Source organism: Salvelinus namaycush, chromosome 21 (genome assembly GCF_016432855.1).
Source record: "Salvelinus namaycush isolate Seneca chromosome 21, SaNama_1.0, whole genome shotgun sequence".
NCBI lineage: Eukaryota > Metazoa > Chordata > Actinopteri > Salmoniformes > Salmonidae > Salvelinus > Salvelinus namaycush.
Genome location: NC_052327.1, coordinates 52,928,673 through 52,946,341, shown reverse-complemented (window position 1 = coordinate 52,946,341; position 17,669 = coordinate 52,928,673). Strand labels below are relative to the sequence as shown.

Sequence of the window (17,669 nt, the reverse complement as noted above, 5' to 3'; positions counted from 1 at the left end):
TGCTGTACGAAACATATCCATAATATACAGTTAATGTGTTGCTGTACGAAACATATCCATAATATACAGTTAATGTGTTGCTGTACGAAACATATCCATAATATACAGTTAATGTGTTGCTGTACGAAACATATCCATAATATACAGTTAATGTGTTGCTGTACAAAACATATCCATAATATACAGTTAATGTATCCATAAATCCACATATCCATAAAGCATATTGGGTTAGGAGTGCTGATCTAGGGTCAGTCCTCCCCGCCCCCGTCCCCGCCCATGTGATCTTGTTCATTATGATCCCAAAGTCCAAACTGATCCAAGATCAGAACTCCTACTATGAGACTCTTTAAAAAAAAAAATATGGGCCCAGACTTCACGGGTGAACTGGTGAACTCATCAAAGGCATATCAGGGACAGTGTGGCCGTGCTTGGCATGAGAGCTGACTCATGTAGTCTGGGATGTGGAAGAAGAAGAAAATACAGGCAGGGCGTGCTAACTGTGGTTGACATATTTGGGTGGTTAATTATACAGTCACTGTATGACAACGCAGGCAGAAGCCATGCATGCTTTACCCACGGCACACCTGGCTTCAAATACTATGTCCTACTCTTTCAAATGCTTTGAGTGTTTTCTTTAGACTGCCTGGAGTGACAAATGGGTGGGGTTTCCAGTTTGGGGACTATTATTTTGGTCCATTAAATCAGGAAGCTCAATCAAACACAGATAAGGTATTTGAAATGATTTCAGACTGGTATTTCAACCCAAGTCTGTCTGACGGTGCACTAAGTTAAGTTCAGTAAATAAAAGAAGTGACTGTGACTGGACAAAAATAGCTAGGACACTCGTATGTGGGTGAGATGGTTGGTTAAACATAGACTTGAAACACCGGGCTAGGATTGACAGCTGCATTAGGACAGCTGCTAGACTAGCACACATATCTCCCATACACTTCCCCCTTTAATGAGGACACCATAACAAATAGGCATTTACACAACTCTGAAAACCCAGATTAAACATCCTCACTAATAACAGATTCACTGTAGGTAGGACATCTGGAATGATCATTGGATTTTTCAGTAAATGTAAATTGATGAGTAAATATTTTAGAGCGTATGCTTTATAAATTAACTATTGCCTTTAAAAAAAAATTGGGGGAAAGCATCTGTCGCTCTAGACTAGAACTCTATACTAGGTCTTCATTATTAATTTAATTCTAATTGAGAAAAATCCCCATGGTTTGAGCTATTCACAAAACACGGGCACAGACATTAAATTATTTCATGTATTCGACATATTCCTTTAAATAATGAATTACACGTGTAGATATAATTATATTTTCAGAAGGATTCTACTAGGACTTATTTACAACATCATATGGATTTTATTTATTTATTTAACCTCATTTATTTATTTAAGGGTTTTAATTCAGCAAATGTGCAAGGTGCAGAGGTGATTCTTGTTAAAAGATGACCAATCAATTAACATATTAATAAATACATTTAGTAAAATACAAGATGAGAGTTGTATAAGAGTAGTATAAGACATTTAAACTCATGACCAATTGAGTCCCATAGTCAAGACCCGTGAGACAGACAGAGAGAGAGGGACAGAATGAGATGCCACAGGGACAGAACCAGCTAGATTTATGCGGGAAGGTACTATCCAATTAAATGTAAGTATCCACACTATGTTCTCAGCTTCACGAAGACCTGTGTCCCCCAGAACAGGAGAGAAAAGGAGTCCATCTTTTCCATCAGAACTATGAGCACTCTTATCTCCTGTTTTCTGAAGTTTTCCTTTTCAAGATCCTCCTGTTTTTTGAACAGTTGTCATCTAAATATCCTCTTCCTAGCGATGAATTAGAGGAATGGCGTGTGATCTGTTGTTCGTCGCAGATCGATGTGATAAGGGGGTGGGGATGGAGGGTAGTTGTCTATAAGCAGACATTACCGTCTTTGTCGGTATAACTTGTTACTGATCTGCTCAACATCGGGCCTCTCAACAAGCTAGCCACGATCAGAAGCACAGCTGTTGCCGCGGTGACAGTCAGAATAGGGTTCCATTCTATATCCCACCCCTGAGGACGCAGAGAGAGAAGTCAGAGGTAGCATTTAGAGAGGTAAGCACACTTACTGTGAGACACACACACACACACACACACACACACACACAAGCACTTAGTCCACTCATTAAATACACTCAGACACATTTTGGACATAGAAAAGAGTCAAATAATCCAAAACTAATCTAGCAGTGATGTCATACTAGAGAGTACTGTATGAAACGGCCCACCTGTCCCATGTCTGTCACCCAAAAATAATTGGTATGTTTTATGCGTGTGCTGTATGTCTCATGATAAATGTGACTTTGTAATTGGAAGTCTCTACCTAGCAATTATCCAATTATACAAAAGTGTATTGCCACTCCTAGGTCAATTCTCAGGACCTGATCAAACCAAAACTCTGTTGACCTTTCCTGCAGTCGAATGATCAAAGTGACCTCTAGTGGCCTCATGGGTGGAATGTCATTCATATTTTTCATAATTTTATAATTAATAAACTATATATTTTTTTTTTCTGAAATCTGGTGTATCTATATCAAACAGTTTTGTTGTATTTCAGTCATCTGTGATGTATACTGAACAAAAATATAAATGCAACATGCAACAATTTCAAAGATTTTACTGAGTTACAGTTCATATAAGGAAATCAGTCAATTGCAATAAATTCATTACACCCTAATCGATGGATTTCACATGACTGGGCAGGGCGCAGCCATAGGTGGGCCTGGGAGGGCATTGGCCCACCCACTTGGCCCACCCACCGCCAGCCAATCAGAATACGTTTTTCCTCACAAAAGGGCTTTATTACAGACAGAAATACTTCTAAGCACCCGCGACCCCCTCCTCAGACGATCTTGCAGGTGAAGAAGCCAGATGTGGAGGTCCTGGGCTGGCGTTGTTACATGTACTGCAACGTTGGAGGCGGTTTATGGTAGAGAAATTAACATTAAATTCTCTGGCAACAGCTCTGGCGGACATTCCTGCAGTCAGCATGCCAATCGCACCCTCAAAACTTGAGACATCTGTGGCATAGTGTTGTTTTACAAAACTGCACATTGTAGAGTGACCTTTAATTGTCCCCAGCACAAGGTGTACCTGTGTAATGATCATGCTGTTTAATCAGCTTATTAATATGCCACACCTGTCAGGTGGATGGATTATCTTTGCAAAGGAGAAATGCTCACTAACAGGGATGTAAACAAATTTGTGCACAATATTTGAGAGAAATACGTTTTTTGTTCATGTGGAACATTTATGCAAACTTTTATTTTAGCTCATGGAAAATGGGACCAACACTTTACATGTTGCGTTTATATTTTTGTTCAGTATATATATATATATATATATATATATATATATATATTGGGATGCAAACTCAAAATGGAATACATCTCAACTCTATATCTGACATGGTACAACCCATAACCATGTGTGTGAGGTGTTCACTTTTGTTTCAGAGTAGATTTCTTAAAGACTACCAGGAAACACTCTGGGTGACCCTGATTTAGCCCACTGCAGTAAAAGGTTAATCTGTAAGAAAGGCCCTGAGGCTTTAAGAATACTTTACTTGACTACCTAATTTTACTTTACTGAACTACGTACAGTAATATCTATATATTAGATGCGTAGCCAAAGTGCAGACGACCGACAGAGAAGTATCCTTCCTCCTACCTTGCTTTCTGTGACGCCAGCTCGGACAACCAGCACCAAACCACTCCCAATATTACAATTATTCCTATGAAGGGGATGGAGAGAACAGGAGACTCAGACGAATGGATATAGCTCTGGATGAAGGGAAGAAAACGAGGGACAGGTGGATGGAGATGGAGGGAGGAATGGAGAGAACGAAATAATAAATGAGTGGAGGGCAGAAACGTTGACATATGGACACCACAAAATCACACAAATAACTCAGAAACGAAACGTGATATGGCATAAAGGGGGAGGGAAGTCATGGCATGGACTTAGACGGACGGACTGAGAGAGAGAGATAGATAGATAGGATGTATCCACATACTTTAAGTCATGTAGTGTAAATTCAAAGATTTGAAGAATGTAAGTACAGTGTGTGTAAGTATGTATGTGCTTATATGTGGCTGAAATTGTCTGTGGTGGCAAAATAAACAACAATGAAAAATGGAACATAGTGACACAGAACAAGATGTTGAAAACCTCCTAACTCTATCTTCATTCATTTCCCATGTCCACGTTAAACACATACAAAGCATGTGGACGTATAGCACCAAGCACAGGGACATTATTTGTAGACTGAGACAGAGTAGGGACAGGCAGACAGTTTGACACCAAGCACAGGGACATTATTTGTAGACTGAGACAGAGTAGGGACAGGCAGACAGTTTGACACCAAGCACAGGGACATTATTTGTAGACTGAGACAGAGTAGGGACAGGCAGACAGTTTGACACCAAGCACAGGGACATTATTTGTAGACTGAGACAGAGTAGGGACAGGCAGACAGTTTGACACCAAGCACAGGGACAGTTGGTGTTGCCACAGGGAGGGCATTACACAGACAAAGTGGAAGACAGTTTGCAGTGCCAGACAGAGATCACAGCTCTCAAGCATGATCTGACAGTTAATGTCAGCTTATATCAAACATATTATAATATGCAGTCAATTAGATATATAAATACATACATTATATGAATATAAATGTGAATATATATATATATATATATTTTACAGTATCTACACACATAACACATGGACTCAACAGACACAGAATAGGTGTGATGTGTTTTCTACAAACATTTTCAAGTTTCCGCAAATGAAAACAAGAAATACAGCAAACACAAGAGCAAAAAAACTCAAGCAGAGAAATGTGGAAGTCAGAAAACAGTCAGAAACCGTCAGAACGGACACCATACGCCCAAAAGCCTTGCAATAGATTTGCAATATACCAATAATATTAATTCCTATCACTATGGTGACCCCTGTGACCCCTGACCTCTAACCCCAGTGTGATCTCACCTGCCCCCCTCCAGCCAGCCGCTCCAACTCAGCCTTGCAGCGCAGTAGCTCCTCCTCCATCCCCGCCCTCTCCCTCTGGCTGCAGTCATATAGCACCTGTAGCTCCCTCAGCTCGGTCTTCAAACCGTCACACTGAGGGAGACAGAGTAGAGCAAACTATCTAATAATCTTCGAATAATCACCTAAATGAAAGCTAGACAGTCAGGGAGCATCGAAAATTCAAAAAACACTGGATAGAGGACATATTTTTCCAAATTTTTAGGGTGAGGAAATATATAACCAATTTTCAGTACGACTCTCCGGACCTGGTTGATGACTGAATACGGCCCCTGAGGCAAAATTAGTTTGACACCCCTGGATCAATCCATCACATTTATAACATTTTAAAAAATGAAAATAGTAGAGGCGGGGCTGAAGTGGCGTGGGTCGAGATCTTTGGTCTGATTCTAAATTTGAGAATTTTTGGTTCCAACCGCCGTGTCTTTGTTTTGATATTTTAACCTGCGTGTCGTGATCGCGTTTGGTGTAGGGGGACAAAATACATTTATGCACGATTGCGCACGATGGCGCCCGCACACAGCCGGTTTGGGTTCCGTGTTAGACGCAGGTGAACGGATGATCTCCACATGTGTAGTCCCGAGATGACCTGGACGCCACAATTCCCCCGACCTCAACCCAAATGAGATGGATTGGGATGAATTGGACCGCAGAGTGAAGGAAAGCAGCCAACAAGTGCTCAGCATATGTGGGAACTCCTTAAAGATTGTTGGAAAAGCATTCCTCATGAAGCTGGTTGAGAGAATGCCAAGAATGTGCAAAGCTGTCATCAAGGCTAAGGGTGGCTACTTTGAAGAATCTCAAATATAAAATATATTCTGATTTGTTTAACACTTTTTTGGTTTCTACATGATTCCATATATGTTATTTCATAGTTGTAATGTCTTCACTATGTAGAAAATAGTAAAAATAAAGAAAAACCCTTGAATGAGTAGGTGTGTCCAAACTACTGACTGGTACTGTATATACTAGGCGGTGTCAGAGGAAGGCCCAAAAAATTGTCAAAGTTCCAGTCACCCAAGTCATAGACTGTTCTCTCTGCTACCACACGGCAAGCAGTACCGAAGCGCCAAGTCTAGGACCAAAAGGCTCCTTAAGCAGCCTCTACCTCCAAGCCATAACACTGCTGAACAATTAATCAAATGGCCGCCCGGTCTATTTACATTGACCCCACCTCCCCTATGTTTTTACACTGCTGCTACTCGCTGTTTATTATCTATACATAGTCACTTTACAAATGACCTCGACTAACTTGTACCCTCGCACATTGACTCGGTACCCCCAGTATACAGCCTCATTATTGTTATGTAATTTTTTTACTTTAGTTTATTTAGTAAATATTTTCTTAACTCTATTTCTTGAAATGCGTTGTTGGTGAAGGGCTTGCAAGGAAGCATTTCACAGTAAGGTCTACTACACTTGTTGTATTCGGGCGAAAATGTGACAAATACAATTTGATTTGATTTATTCACAAAGCCCTTTTTATATCCACAGATGTCACGAAGAGCTTTAACAGTCACCTGGGTTATACCTCAAAGAGCAAGCAGAAGGACAGTGGCAAATGAACACTCCCTGGAAAGAACACCTGTGGAACACCTCAGAACGTTGTGAACGTTATGTAAACAGCAGGCCAGGTTAGTGCATTGTGTTGTGTTGTCCATTACTGCAGTACCTAAAAATAAGTATTAGCCACTTGTGTGACAGGGTAGTCTGTGATTGGCCAGCTGCTTCTCTGATGTTTTATTTTGCTACTGTGCTATGTGTGGTGTGTGAGTCACTCAATATAGTTCTAAATGTGGGAGTGGGAGTCACACTTTTCTGTGCCACAATGACCCACCTAAAACCTCCTTGAACCACCTAATGGTTTCTTGCCCAGCACAGCAGAAATTCAGTTGGCATCAATGACTACTGTACCACCACTGTATCTTCTAATCATCTTCATCTTATGTAGCGTACCTGTCTCTGTACCAGTGAGGCCTTCTCCTCAGCTTGTTTTAGCTGGTCCTTCAGTGAGACGATCTCCCCAAATCCTCCATTCCAGCCGGTGGGGGTCATGGGCTTCCCGTCGAACGAGATGTTCTTCTGAATGGACACGTCCTTCAGGCGGCAGTTGGTGCCTGTGCCCGTTGACTGGCAGTCTGCCATGGTCATGTAGCTCTCAGCCATGCCCCCCATCTCTGTGCCCACTCCGATCCCGGTGTCCTCCCCATCCTCCTTCAGGGACAGGTGGCTGTTGGAACTGGGATGGAGAGAGAGGAGACAAGAAAATGACAAATTTATAAAGTGAATGAAAATGAACAAGAAGAACAATAACAAGAAGAACAAAAACAAGAAGAACAAAAACAAGAAGTTCAAGAAAATCAAGAAGAACCAACATTTTTTTATTTTAAAAAGAAGAACAAGATCAACAAGAAAAAATAGAATAAGAAGATCAAGAACAAGAAGATAAAGATCAAGAAGATCAAGAAGAATAACAAGAACAGTAACAAGAAGATAAAAAGAATAAGAAAATAAGAAAAAAATATTAAGAAGAAAAACAAGAAGATCAACAGGATCAACAAGAAGAACAACAACAAGAACAAGAAGAACAATAAGAACAATAACAAGAAGAACAATAACAAGAAGAACAATAACAAGAAGAACAATAACAAGAAGAACAATAACAAGAAGAACAATAACAAGAAGAACAACAACAAGAACAAGAACAATAACAAGAAGAACAATAAGAACAATAACAAGAAGAACAATAACAAGAAGAACAAGAAGAACAACAACAAGAAGAATGACAACAACAAGAAGAATGACAAACACAACAAGAATGACAAGAAACACAAGAACAATTTAAAGAAAAACAAGAAGAACAAGAAGAAAAATGAGAAGAACAAGAAGAAGAAAAACAAGAAGAAGAAAAACAAGAAGAACAACAGGAACAAGAACAACAAGAACAAAAAGAACAACAAGAAGAAGATTTTCTCACCCTGTCCTCTGTAGCTGTAGTCTCTCAGTCAGACGTCGGTTGTCATTCTTCAATGTCTCACACTCCTCCCTCAACGTGACACACTCCTGCTTCAGTGTTTCTATGTCTCCTGAATACACAGGACAGGTACAGGAGTCAGCACAGGACCATCATACCCCAGGGTCGTGTTCATTAGGTACGACCCAGGAGAAAATGGTCTGACACAGAGTGAAATGGGGAGGTACTAGCAACACATCCTCCACAGGTTCAGCCACAGGTAAACACTTTGCCGGTTTACATAAAGTATCAACTCTGAGTCTATACTCATGTGGCCTACCCCTCAAAACTATTCATCCTGTTGTACATGCCCATGCACCTTATAAATAGTCAAGAGACACAATGAGAGACCCATAAAGACAAAGACCTGGTGTGTGTCTACCTAATGTCAGACTGGAATGTGACAGCTATAAACCTGTGACCCAAACCTAGGGGTGTAAAGTACTTAAGTAAAAATAATTTAAAGTACTACTGAAGTAGTTTTTTGGGTATCTGTACTTTACTTTACTATTTATATTTTTGACAACTTTTACTTATACTTCACTATATTCCTTAAGAAGTGTATTTACTTTTTACTTCATATATTTTTCTTAATACTCAAATGTGCTCATTACGTTCTGAATGCTTAACAGGACAGGAAAAGGTGTCATGTTTTGTCTTTCATCATGTCTTGTCCCTGTGCTTCCCTCTGCTGGTCTTATTAGGTTCTTTCCCTCTTTCTCTCTCTCTATCGTTCCGTTCCTGCTCCCAGCTGTTTCTCATTCTCCTAACGACCTCATTTACTCTTTCACACCTGTCCCCTATTTTGCCCTCTGATTAGAGTCCCTATTTCTCCCTCTGTTTTCCGCTTCTGTCCTTGTCGGATTCTTGTTTGATGTTTGCTGTTCCTGTGTCCTTGTTCCGCCCTGTCGTGTTCTTTGCCTTCTTCAGATGCTGCGTGTGAGCAGGTGTCTATGTCAGCTACGGCCAGTGCCTTCCTGAAGCGACCTGCAGTCTGTGGTCGCGTCTCCAGTCGTTCCTCTCTATTGACGAGAGGATTTCAGTTCCTGTTTTGGATTGACCATTGATAATATCCAGGAGAATCATTATTTGTTTATTACTGGAATAAAGACTCTGTTACTATTACGTCGCTTTTGGGTCCTCATTCACCAGCATAACAGAAGAATCCGACCAGGATGGACCCAGCGACTATGGATTCTCTCAACACTGCCGTCGAGTTCCAGGGAGCAATGCTCGGCAGACACGAGCAGGAATTGTTTGCTGCTCGTCATGCCGTTGAGACCCTGGCCGCTCAGGTTTCCGATCTCTCTGGACAGTTTCAGAGTCTTCATCTCGTGCCACCAGCTACTTCCTGGTCTTCCGAGTCTCCGGAACCTAGGGTTAATAACCCACCATGTTACTCTGGGCAGCCCACTGAGTGTCGCTCCTTTCTCACCCAGTGTGATATTGTGTTCTCTCTCCAGCCCAACACGTACTCAAGAGAGAGAGCTCGGATCGCTTACGTCATATCACTCCTTACTGGTCGGGCTCGGGAGTGGGGCACAGCTATCTGGGAGGCAAGGGCTGAGTGTTCTAACGATTATCAGAACTTTAAAGAGGAGATGATACGGGTTTTTGATCGTTCAGTTTTTGGGAAGGAGGCTTCCAGGGCCCTGGCTTCCCTATGTCAAGGTGATCGATCCATAACGGATTACTCTATAGAGTTTCGCACTCTTGCTGCCTCCAGTGACTGGAACGAGCCGGCGTTGCTCGCTCGTTTTCTGGAGGGACTTCACGCTGAGGTTAAGGATGAGATTCTCTCCCGGGAGGTTCCTTCCAGCGTGGACTCTTTGATTGCACTCGCCATCCGCATAGAACGACGGGTAGATCTTCGTCACCGAGCTCGTGGAAGAGAGCTCGCGTTAACGGTGTTTCCCCTCTCCGCATCTCAACCATCTCCTCCCACCGGCTCAGAGACTGAGCCCATGCAGCTGGGAGGTATTCGCATCTCGACTAAGGAGAGGGAACGGAGAATCACCAACCGCCTTTGCCTCTATTGCGGTTCTGCGGGACATTTTGTCATGTCATGTCCAGTAAAAGCCAGAGCTCATCAGTAAGCGGAGGGCTACTGGTGAGCGCTACTACTCCTGTCTCTCCATCAAGATCCTGTACTACCTTGTCGGTCCATCTACGCTGGACCGGTTCAGCTGCTTCCTGCAGTGCCTTGATAGACTCTGGGGCTGAGGGTTGTTTTATGGACGAAGCATGGGCTCGGAAACATGACATTCCTCTCAGACAGTTAGGGAAGCCCACGCCCATGTTCGCCTTAGATGGTAGTCTTCTCCCCAGTATCAGATGTGAGACACTACCTTTAACCCTCACAGTATCTGGTAACCACAGTGAGACCATTTCCTTTTTGATTTTTCGTTCACCTTTTACACCTGTTGTTTTGGGTCATCCCTGGCTAGTATGTCATAATCCTTCTATTGATTGGTCTAGTAATTCTATCCTATCCTGGAACGTTTCTTGTCATGTGAAGTGTTTAATGTCTGCTATCCCTCCTGTGTCTTCTGTCCCCTCTACTCAGGAGGAACCTGGTGATTTGACAGGAGTGCCGGAGGAATATCATGATCTGCGCACGGTCTTCAGTCGGTCCAGAGCCAGCTCCCTTCCTCCTCACCGGTCGTATGATTGTTGTATTGATCTCCTTCCGGGGACCACTCCCCCTCGGGGTAGACTATACTCTCTGTCGGCTCCCGAACGTAAGGCTCTCGAGGATTATCTGTCTGTTTCTCTCAACGCCGGTACCGTGGTGCCTTCTTCCTCTCCCGCCGGAGCGGGATTTTTCTTTGTTAAGAAGAAGGACGGTACTCTGCGCCCCTGCGTGGATTATCGAGGGCTGAATGACATAACGGTTAAGAATCGTTATCCGCTTCCCCTTATGTCGTCGGCCTTCGAGATTTTGCAGGGAGCCAGGTTCTTTACTAAGTTGGACCTTCGTAACGCTTACCATCTCGTACGCATCAGAGAGGGGGACGAGTGGAAAACGGCGTTTAATACTCCGTTAGGGCATTTTGAATACCGGGTTCTGCCGTTCGGTCTCGCTAATGCTCCAGCTGTCTTTCAGGCATTAGTTAATGATGTACTGAGAGACATGCTGAACATTTTTGTTTTCGTTTACCTTGACGATATCCTGATTTTTTCACCGTCACTCGAGATTCATGTTCAGCACGTTCGACGTGTACTCCAGCGCCTTTTAGAGAATTGTCTCTACGTGAAGGCTGAGAAGTGCGCCTTTCATGTCTCCTCTGTCACATTTCTCGGTTCTGTTATTTCCGCTGAAGGCATTCAGATGGATCCCGCTAAGGTCCAGGCTGTCAGCGATTGGCCCGTTCCTAAGTCACGTGTCGAGTTGCAGCGCTTTCTCGGTTTCGCTAATTTCTATCGGCGTTTCATTCGTAATTTCGGTCAAGTGGCTGCCCCTCTCACAGCTCTGACTTCTGTCAAGACTTGCTTTAAGTGGTCCGGTTCCGCCCAGGGAGCTTTTGATCTCCTCAAGAAGCGTTTTACATCCGCCCCTATCCTTGTTACTCCTGACGTCACTAAACAATTCATTGTCGAGGTTGACGCTTCAGAGGTGGGCGTGGGAGCCATTCTGTCTCAGCGCTTCCAGTCTGACGATAAGGTCCATCCTTGCGCTTACTTTTCTCATCGCCTGTCGCCATCGGAACGCAACTATGATGTGGGTAACCGCGAACTGCTCGCCATCCGCTTAGCCATAGGCGAATGGCGACAGTGGTTGGAGGGGGCGACCGTTCCTTTTGTCGTTTGGACTGACCATAAGAACCTTGAGTACATCCGTTCTGCCAAACGACTTAATGCACGTCAGGCTCGTTGGGCGTTGTTTTTCGCTCGTTTCGAGTTCGTGATTTCCTATCGTCCGGGAAATAAGAACACCAAGCCTGATGCCTTATCCCGTCTCTTTAGTTCTTCTGTGGCTTCTACCGACCCCGAGGGGATTCTCCCTGAAGGGCGTGTTGTCGGGTTGACTGTCTGGGGAATTGAGAGACAGGTAAAGCAAGCACTCACTCACACTGCGTCGCCGCGCGCTTGTCCTAGTAACCTTCTGTTCGTTCCTGTCTCTACTCGTCTGGCTGTTCTTCAGTGGGCTCACTCTGCCAAGTTAGCTGGCCATCCCGGCGTTCGGGGTACGCTTGCTTCTATTCGCCAGCGGTTTTGGTGGCCTACTCAGGAGCGGGACACGCGCCGTTTCGTGGCTGCTTGTTCGGACTGCGCGCAGACTAAGTCAGGTAACTCTCCTCCTGCCGGTCGTCTCAGACCGCTTCCCATTCCTTCTCGACCATGGTCTCACATCGCCTTAGACTTTATTACCGGTCTGCCTTCGTCTGCGGGGAAGACTGTGATTCTTACGGTTATCGATAGGTTCTCTAAGGCGGCACATTTCATTCCCCTCGCTAAGCTTCCTTCCGCTAAGGAGACGGCACAAATCATCATTGAGAATGTGTTCAGAATTCATGGCCTCCCGTTAGACGCCGTTTCAGACAGAGGTCCGCAATTCACGTCACAGTTTTGGAGGGAGTTCTGTCGTTTGATTGGTGCTTCTGTCAGTCTCTCTTCCGGGTTTCATCCCCAGTCTAACGGTCAAGCAGAAAGGGCCAATCAGTCGATTGGTCGCATATTACGCAGCCTTTCGTTTCGAAACCCTGCGTCTTGGGCAGAACAGCTCCCCTGGGCTGAGTACGCTCACAACTCGCTTCCTTCGTCTGCTACCGGGCTATCTCCGTTTCAGAGTAGTCTTGGGTACCAGCCTCCTCTGTTCTCGTCCCAGCTCGCCGAGTCCAGCGTTCCCTCCGCTCAGGCTTTTGTCCAACGTTGTGAGCGCACCTGGAGGAGGGTCAGGTCTGCACTTTGCCGTTACAGGGCGCAGACTGTGAGAGCCGCCAATAGACGTAGGATTAGGAGTCCTAGGTATTGTCGCGGTCAGAGAGTGTGGCTTTCCACTCGTAACCTTCCCCTTACGACAGCTTCTCGCAAGTTGACTCCGCGGTTCATTGGTCCGTTCCGTGTCTCTCAGGTCGTCAATCCTGTCGCTGTGCGACTGCTTCTTCCGCGACATCTTCGTCGCGTCCACCCTGTCTTCCATGTCTCTTGTGTCAAGCCTTTTCTTCGCGCCCCCGTTCGTCTTCCCCCCCCCCCCCCCGTCCTTGTCGAGGGCGCTCCTATTTACAAGGTACGAAAGATCATGGACATGCGTTCTCGGGGACGTGGTCACCAGTACTTAGTGGATTGGGAGGGTTACGGTCCTGAGGAGAGGAGTTGGGTTCCATCTCGGGACGTGCTGGACCGTTCGTTGATTGATGATTTCCTTCGTTGCCGCCAGGGTTCCTCCTCGAGTGCGCCAGGAGGCGCTCGGTGAGTGGGGGGGTACTGTCATGTTTTGTCTTTCATCATGTCTTGTCCCTGTGCTTCCCTCTGCTGGTCTTATTAGGTTCTTTCCCTCTTTCTCTCTCTCTATCGTTCCGTTCCTGCTCCCAGCTGTTTCTCATTCTCCTAACGACCTCATTTACTCTTTCACACCTGTCCCCTATTTTGCCCTCTGATTAGAGTCCCTATTTCTCCCTCTGTTTTCCGCTTCTGTCCTTGTCGGATTCTTGTTTGATGTTTGCTGTTCCTGTGTCCTTGTTCCGCCCTGTCGTGTTCTTTGCCTTCTTCAGATGCTGCGTGTGAGCAGGTGTCTATGTCAGCTACGGCCAGTGCCTTCCTGAAGCGACCTGCAGTCTGTGGTCGCGTCTCCAGTCGTTCCTCTCTATTGACGAGAGGATTTCAGTTCCTGTTTTGGATTGACCATTGATAATATCCAGGAGAATCATTATTTGTTTATTACTGGAATAAAGACTCTGTTACTATTACGTCGCTTTTGGGTCCTCATTCACCAGCATAACAAAAGGGCCCAATTCACACACTTCTCAAGTTAACCTCCCTGGTCATCCCTACTGCCTCTGATCTGGAGGATTCACTAAACACAAATGCTTTGTTTGTAAATGATGTCTGAGTGTTGGAGTGTTCCTCAGGCAATCAAAAATAAATACATAATAATAATGGTACCGTCTAGTTTGCTTAATATAAGGAATTTGAAATGATTTATACTTTTACTTTTGATACTTAAGTATATTTAAAACCAAATTATTTTAGACTTTTACTCAAGTAGTATTTTACTGGGTGACTTTCACTTTTACTTGAGTCATTTTCTATTAAGGCATCTTTACTTTTACTCAAGTTTGACAATAGGGGACTTTTTCCATCACTGCCCAAACCCTACCGACTCTGCCACACCTAGGCTGTGCTGTCTAGGCATCTATACTGATAACATTATGAAACCTATGCATCAGATGCTGGTTGTGATATTGCTGGTTGCATCATAGTTAGCAGAGGCAAACTGGCCATCTGGCATTTCAGGAAAATGCCAGACGGCTGGTCCATTTTTGCCCAGTGGGCCTGTATAACTTAGTTTTGTACGCAAACTGATGATTATCTAGCTAATAATGGGGGACTCAAGTAAAAGAAAAATGGGCCGGTGTGTTAGAAATGCCAGTTCCAATTTCTTGTCCCAGTCTGCCCCTGATGGTTAGCATCTCACTGTCGAACACATAAATCAAGGCTGGGGTTTAATAAAATGGGTTGAGGAAAAGGCTGCAGCATTACAAAAGTGTTTTACACCCCACCGCTTGCTCTCTCATAGTGAGCTGCAGGGGTGGTGGTGGTGGTGGGGGAGAGGGTGTGTGTTCGGGATACCAGAAAGGTGATGTCACACTGAGTTAGTCAGGGAATGAGGCATTGGGGGAGGCACGGTGACATCAGGGACTCTCTCCCAGTACATGACATCACTGCTGTGCTCTTGTAGAGAGGGTTAGGGTGTGACTCAGGGAAGGATGGCTTTACACAAGCTGTTTGCTGATGTTGCTTTGACCTGGCTGCTGGACATGAGATCAGTGAAATGTACTGTGATGACCTTCCCAGATTTCGTCTTGCCACGTGGTGATCTCCAGCTCCTACTTCTGTCTATCTCCTCTCCTCCCTCCTCTCTCTCTCCTGTCCTCCCTCTCCTCTCCCCACCTCCTCCCCTCTCTCCCACCTCTCCTCATTCCTCTCTCTCTCCTGTCCTCCCCCTCCTCTCCCCACCTCCTCCCCTCTCCCTCTCCCTCTCCTGTCCCTCCTCTCCTCTCCCCACCTCCTCCCCACCTCCTCCCCTCTCTCCCACCTCTCCTCCTCCACTCTCTCTCAGCTCCTCTCCTGTCCTCCTCCCCTCTCACCTCCTCTCCTTCTTCCCTTTCTCTCACTTCCTCTCCTCCTCTCCTCTCTCTCTCCTGTCCTTTCCTCCCCCTCCTCTCCCCACCACTTCCCCTAAAGCTCTCTCACCTTCTCTCCTCTCCTCCTCTCTCCTCTGACTCTTCATGCTGATCTCGGCACGGAGCGTGGTGATCTCCAGCTCGTACTCCTGTGTCTCCTCGTTGAGCCTCCCCAGCTCGGCCTGATGGCGACAAAGCTCCTCCTGTAGGGAGGCAATGTCGTTCTCCCTCTCAGCCGCCGACTCCTCCGCCGCCTGCTGCAGCAGTAGCACCTGTAATGAATTAATGAAAACATCAATCTCAGCAGCAGCACCTTCAACACAAGCAAGGAACAGTCACGAACTCACCATCCCTAGAACTCGCAGAGAACACATACATACTTCTGAAACTAGTAACGTAAAGCATCCTAAAGTAAAGTGGAATAGCTTAAAGTAAAGTGGAATAGCTCTTAAAGTAAAGTGGAATAGCTTAAAGTAAAGTGGAATAGCTCTTAAAGTAAAGTGGAATAGCTTAAAGTAAAGTGGAATAGCTCTTAAAGTAAAGTGGATAGCTCTTAAAGTAAAGTGGAATAGCTCTTAAAGTAAAGTGGAATAGCTCTTAAAGTAAAGTGGAATAGCTCTTAAAGTAAAGTGGAATAGCTCTTAAAGTAAAGTGGAATAGCTCTTAAAGTAAAGTGGAATAGCTTAAAGTAAAGTGGAATAGCTTAAAGTAAAGTGGAATAGCTCTTAAAGTAAAGTGGAATAGCTCTTAAAGTAAAGTGGAATAGCTTAAAGGAAAGTGGAATAGTTCTTAAAGTAAAGTGGAATAGCTCTTAAAGTAAAGTGGAATAGCTTAAAGTAAAGTGGAATAGCTCTTAAAGTAAAGTGGAATAGCTCTTAAAGTAAAGTGGAATAGCTCTTAAAGTAAAGTGGAATAGCTTAAAGTAAAGTGGAATAGCTCTTAAAGTAAAGTGGAATAGCTCTTAAAGTAAAGTGGAATAGCTCTTAAAGTAAAGTGGAATAGCTTAAAGTAAAGTGGAATAGCTCTTAAAGTAAAGTGGAATAGCTTAAAGGAAAGTGGAATAGTTCTTAAAGTAAAGTGGAATAGCTCTTAAAGTAAAGTGGAATAGCTTAAAGTAAAGTGGAATAGCTTAAAGTAAAGTGGAATAGCTCTTAAAGTAAAGTCACCTTAATGTGAAATATTACAAGGAAAGTAAAGTAAAGCAGCACCTCCTCCTGGGCCAGGCGTAGCTCCTCCTGGGCCTCAGTCAGTTCGCTCTTTTTCTCCTCCTCCAGAGAGTCAATCTCCTCCTGTACCGAACGCAACTGGGCTACAGGGGAGGACACACACAAACAAACAGGAACAGGGGTTTAGGTGGCTGTCGTTACGACAGTGTTTCTCAAAACTCTCCTTCGGGTACCTCGGCTGTTCCACTTGATCTATTTCCGATCTAGCACACCTGATTCAACTTATCAACAAATCATCAAACCCACACCTGATTCAACTATTCAACTAATCATCAAACAGACACCTGATTCAACTATTCATCAAACCCACATCTGATTCAACTAATCATCAAACCCACATCTGATTCAACTAATCATCAAACCTGATTCAACTGTTCATCAAACCTGATTCAACTAATCATCAAACCCATATCGTTACGACAGTGTTTCTCAAAACTCTCCTTCGGGTACCTCGGCTATTCCGCTTGATCTATTTCCGATCTAGCACACCTGATTCAACTTATCAACAAATCATCAAACCCACACCTGATTCAACTATTCAACTAATCATCAAACAGACACCTGATTCAACTATTCATCAAACCCACATCTGATTCAACTAATCATCAAACCCACATCTGATTCAACTAATCATCAAACCTGATTCAACTGTTCATCAAACCTGATTCAACTAATCATCAAACCCATATCGTTACGACAGTGTTTCTCAAAACTCTCCTTCGGGTACCTCGGCTGTTCCGCTTGATCTATTTCCGATCTAGCACACCTGATTCAACTTATCAACAAATCATCAAACCCACACCTGATTCAACTTATCAACAAATCATCAAACCCACACCTGATTCAACTATTCAACTAATCCTCAAATCCAAAACCTGATTCAACTATTCATCAAACACACACCTGATTCAACTAATCATCAAACCCACACCTGATTCAACTATTCATCAAACCTGATTCAACTAATCATCAA

At 44.2% G+C, this 17,669-nt stretch overlaps 1 protein-coding gene across 1 annotated transcript in view; it reads right to left on the bottom strand.

Annotated features, from left to right (window-relative positions):
- Nucleotides 1–292: 292 nt before the first annotated feature.
- Nucleotides 293–17,669, bottom strand: part of LOC120066494 — a 25,403-nt gene continuing 8,026 nt past the window's right edge. Inside the window, exons 3-9 of the mRNA XM_039017907.1 lie at nucleotides 16,679–16,779; nucleotides 15,541–15,742; nucleotides 8,089–8,197; nucleotides 7,068–7,350; nucleotides 5,055–5,186; nucleotides 3,735–3,847; nucleotides 293–2,078 (exon numbers count right to left, since the gene is read on the bottom strand). Of these exons, the coding sequence (XP_038873835.1) occupies nucleotides 2,066–2,078; nucleotides 3,735–3,847; nucleotides 5,055–5,186; nucleotides 7,068–7,350; nucleotides 8,089–8,197; nucleotides 15,541–15,577 (687 nt within the window). The 5' untranslated portion in view covers nucleotides 15,578–15,742; nucleotides 16,679–16,779 and the 3' untranslated portion in view covers nucleotides 293–2,065. The remainder of the gene's footprint in view (nucleotides 2,079–3,734; nucleotides 3,848–5,054; nucleotides 5,187–7,067; nucleotides 7,351–8,088; nucleotides 8,198–15,540; nucleotides 15,743–16,678; nucleotides 16,780–17,669) is intronic.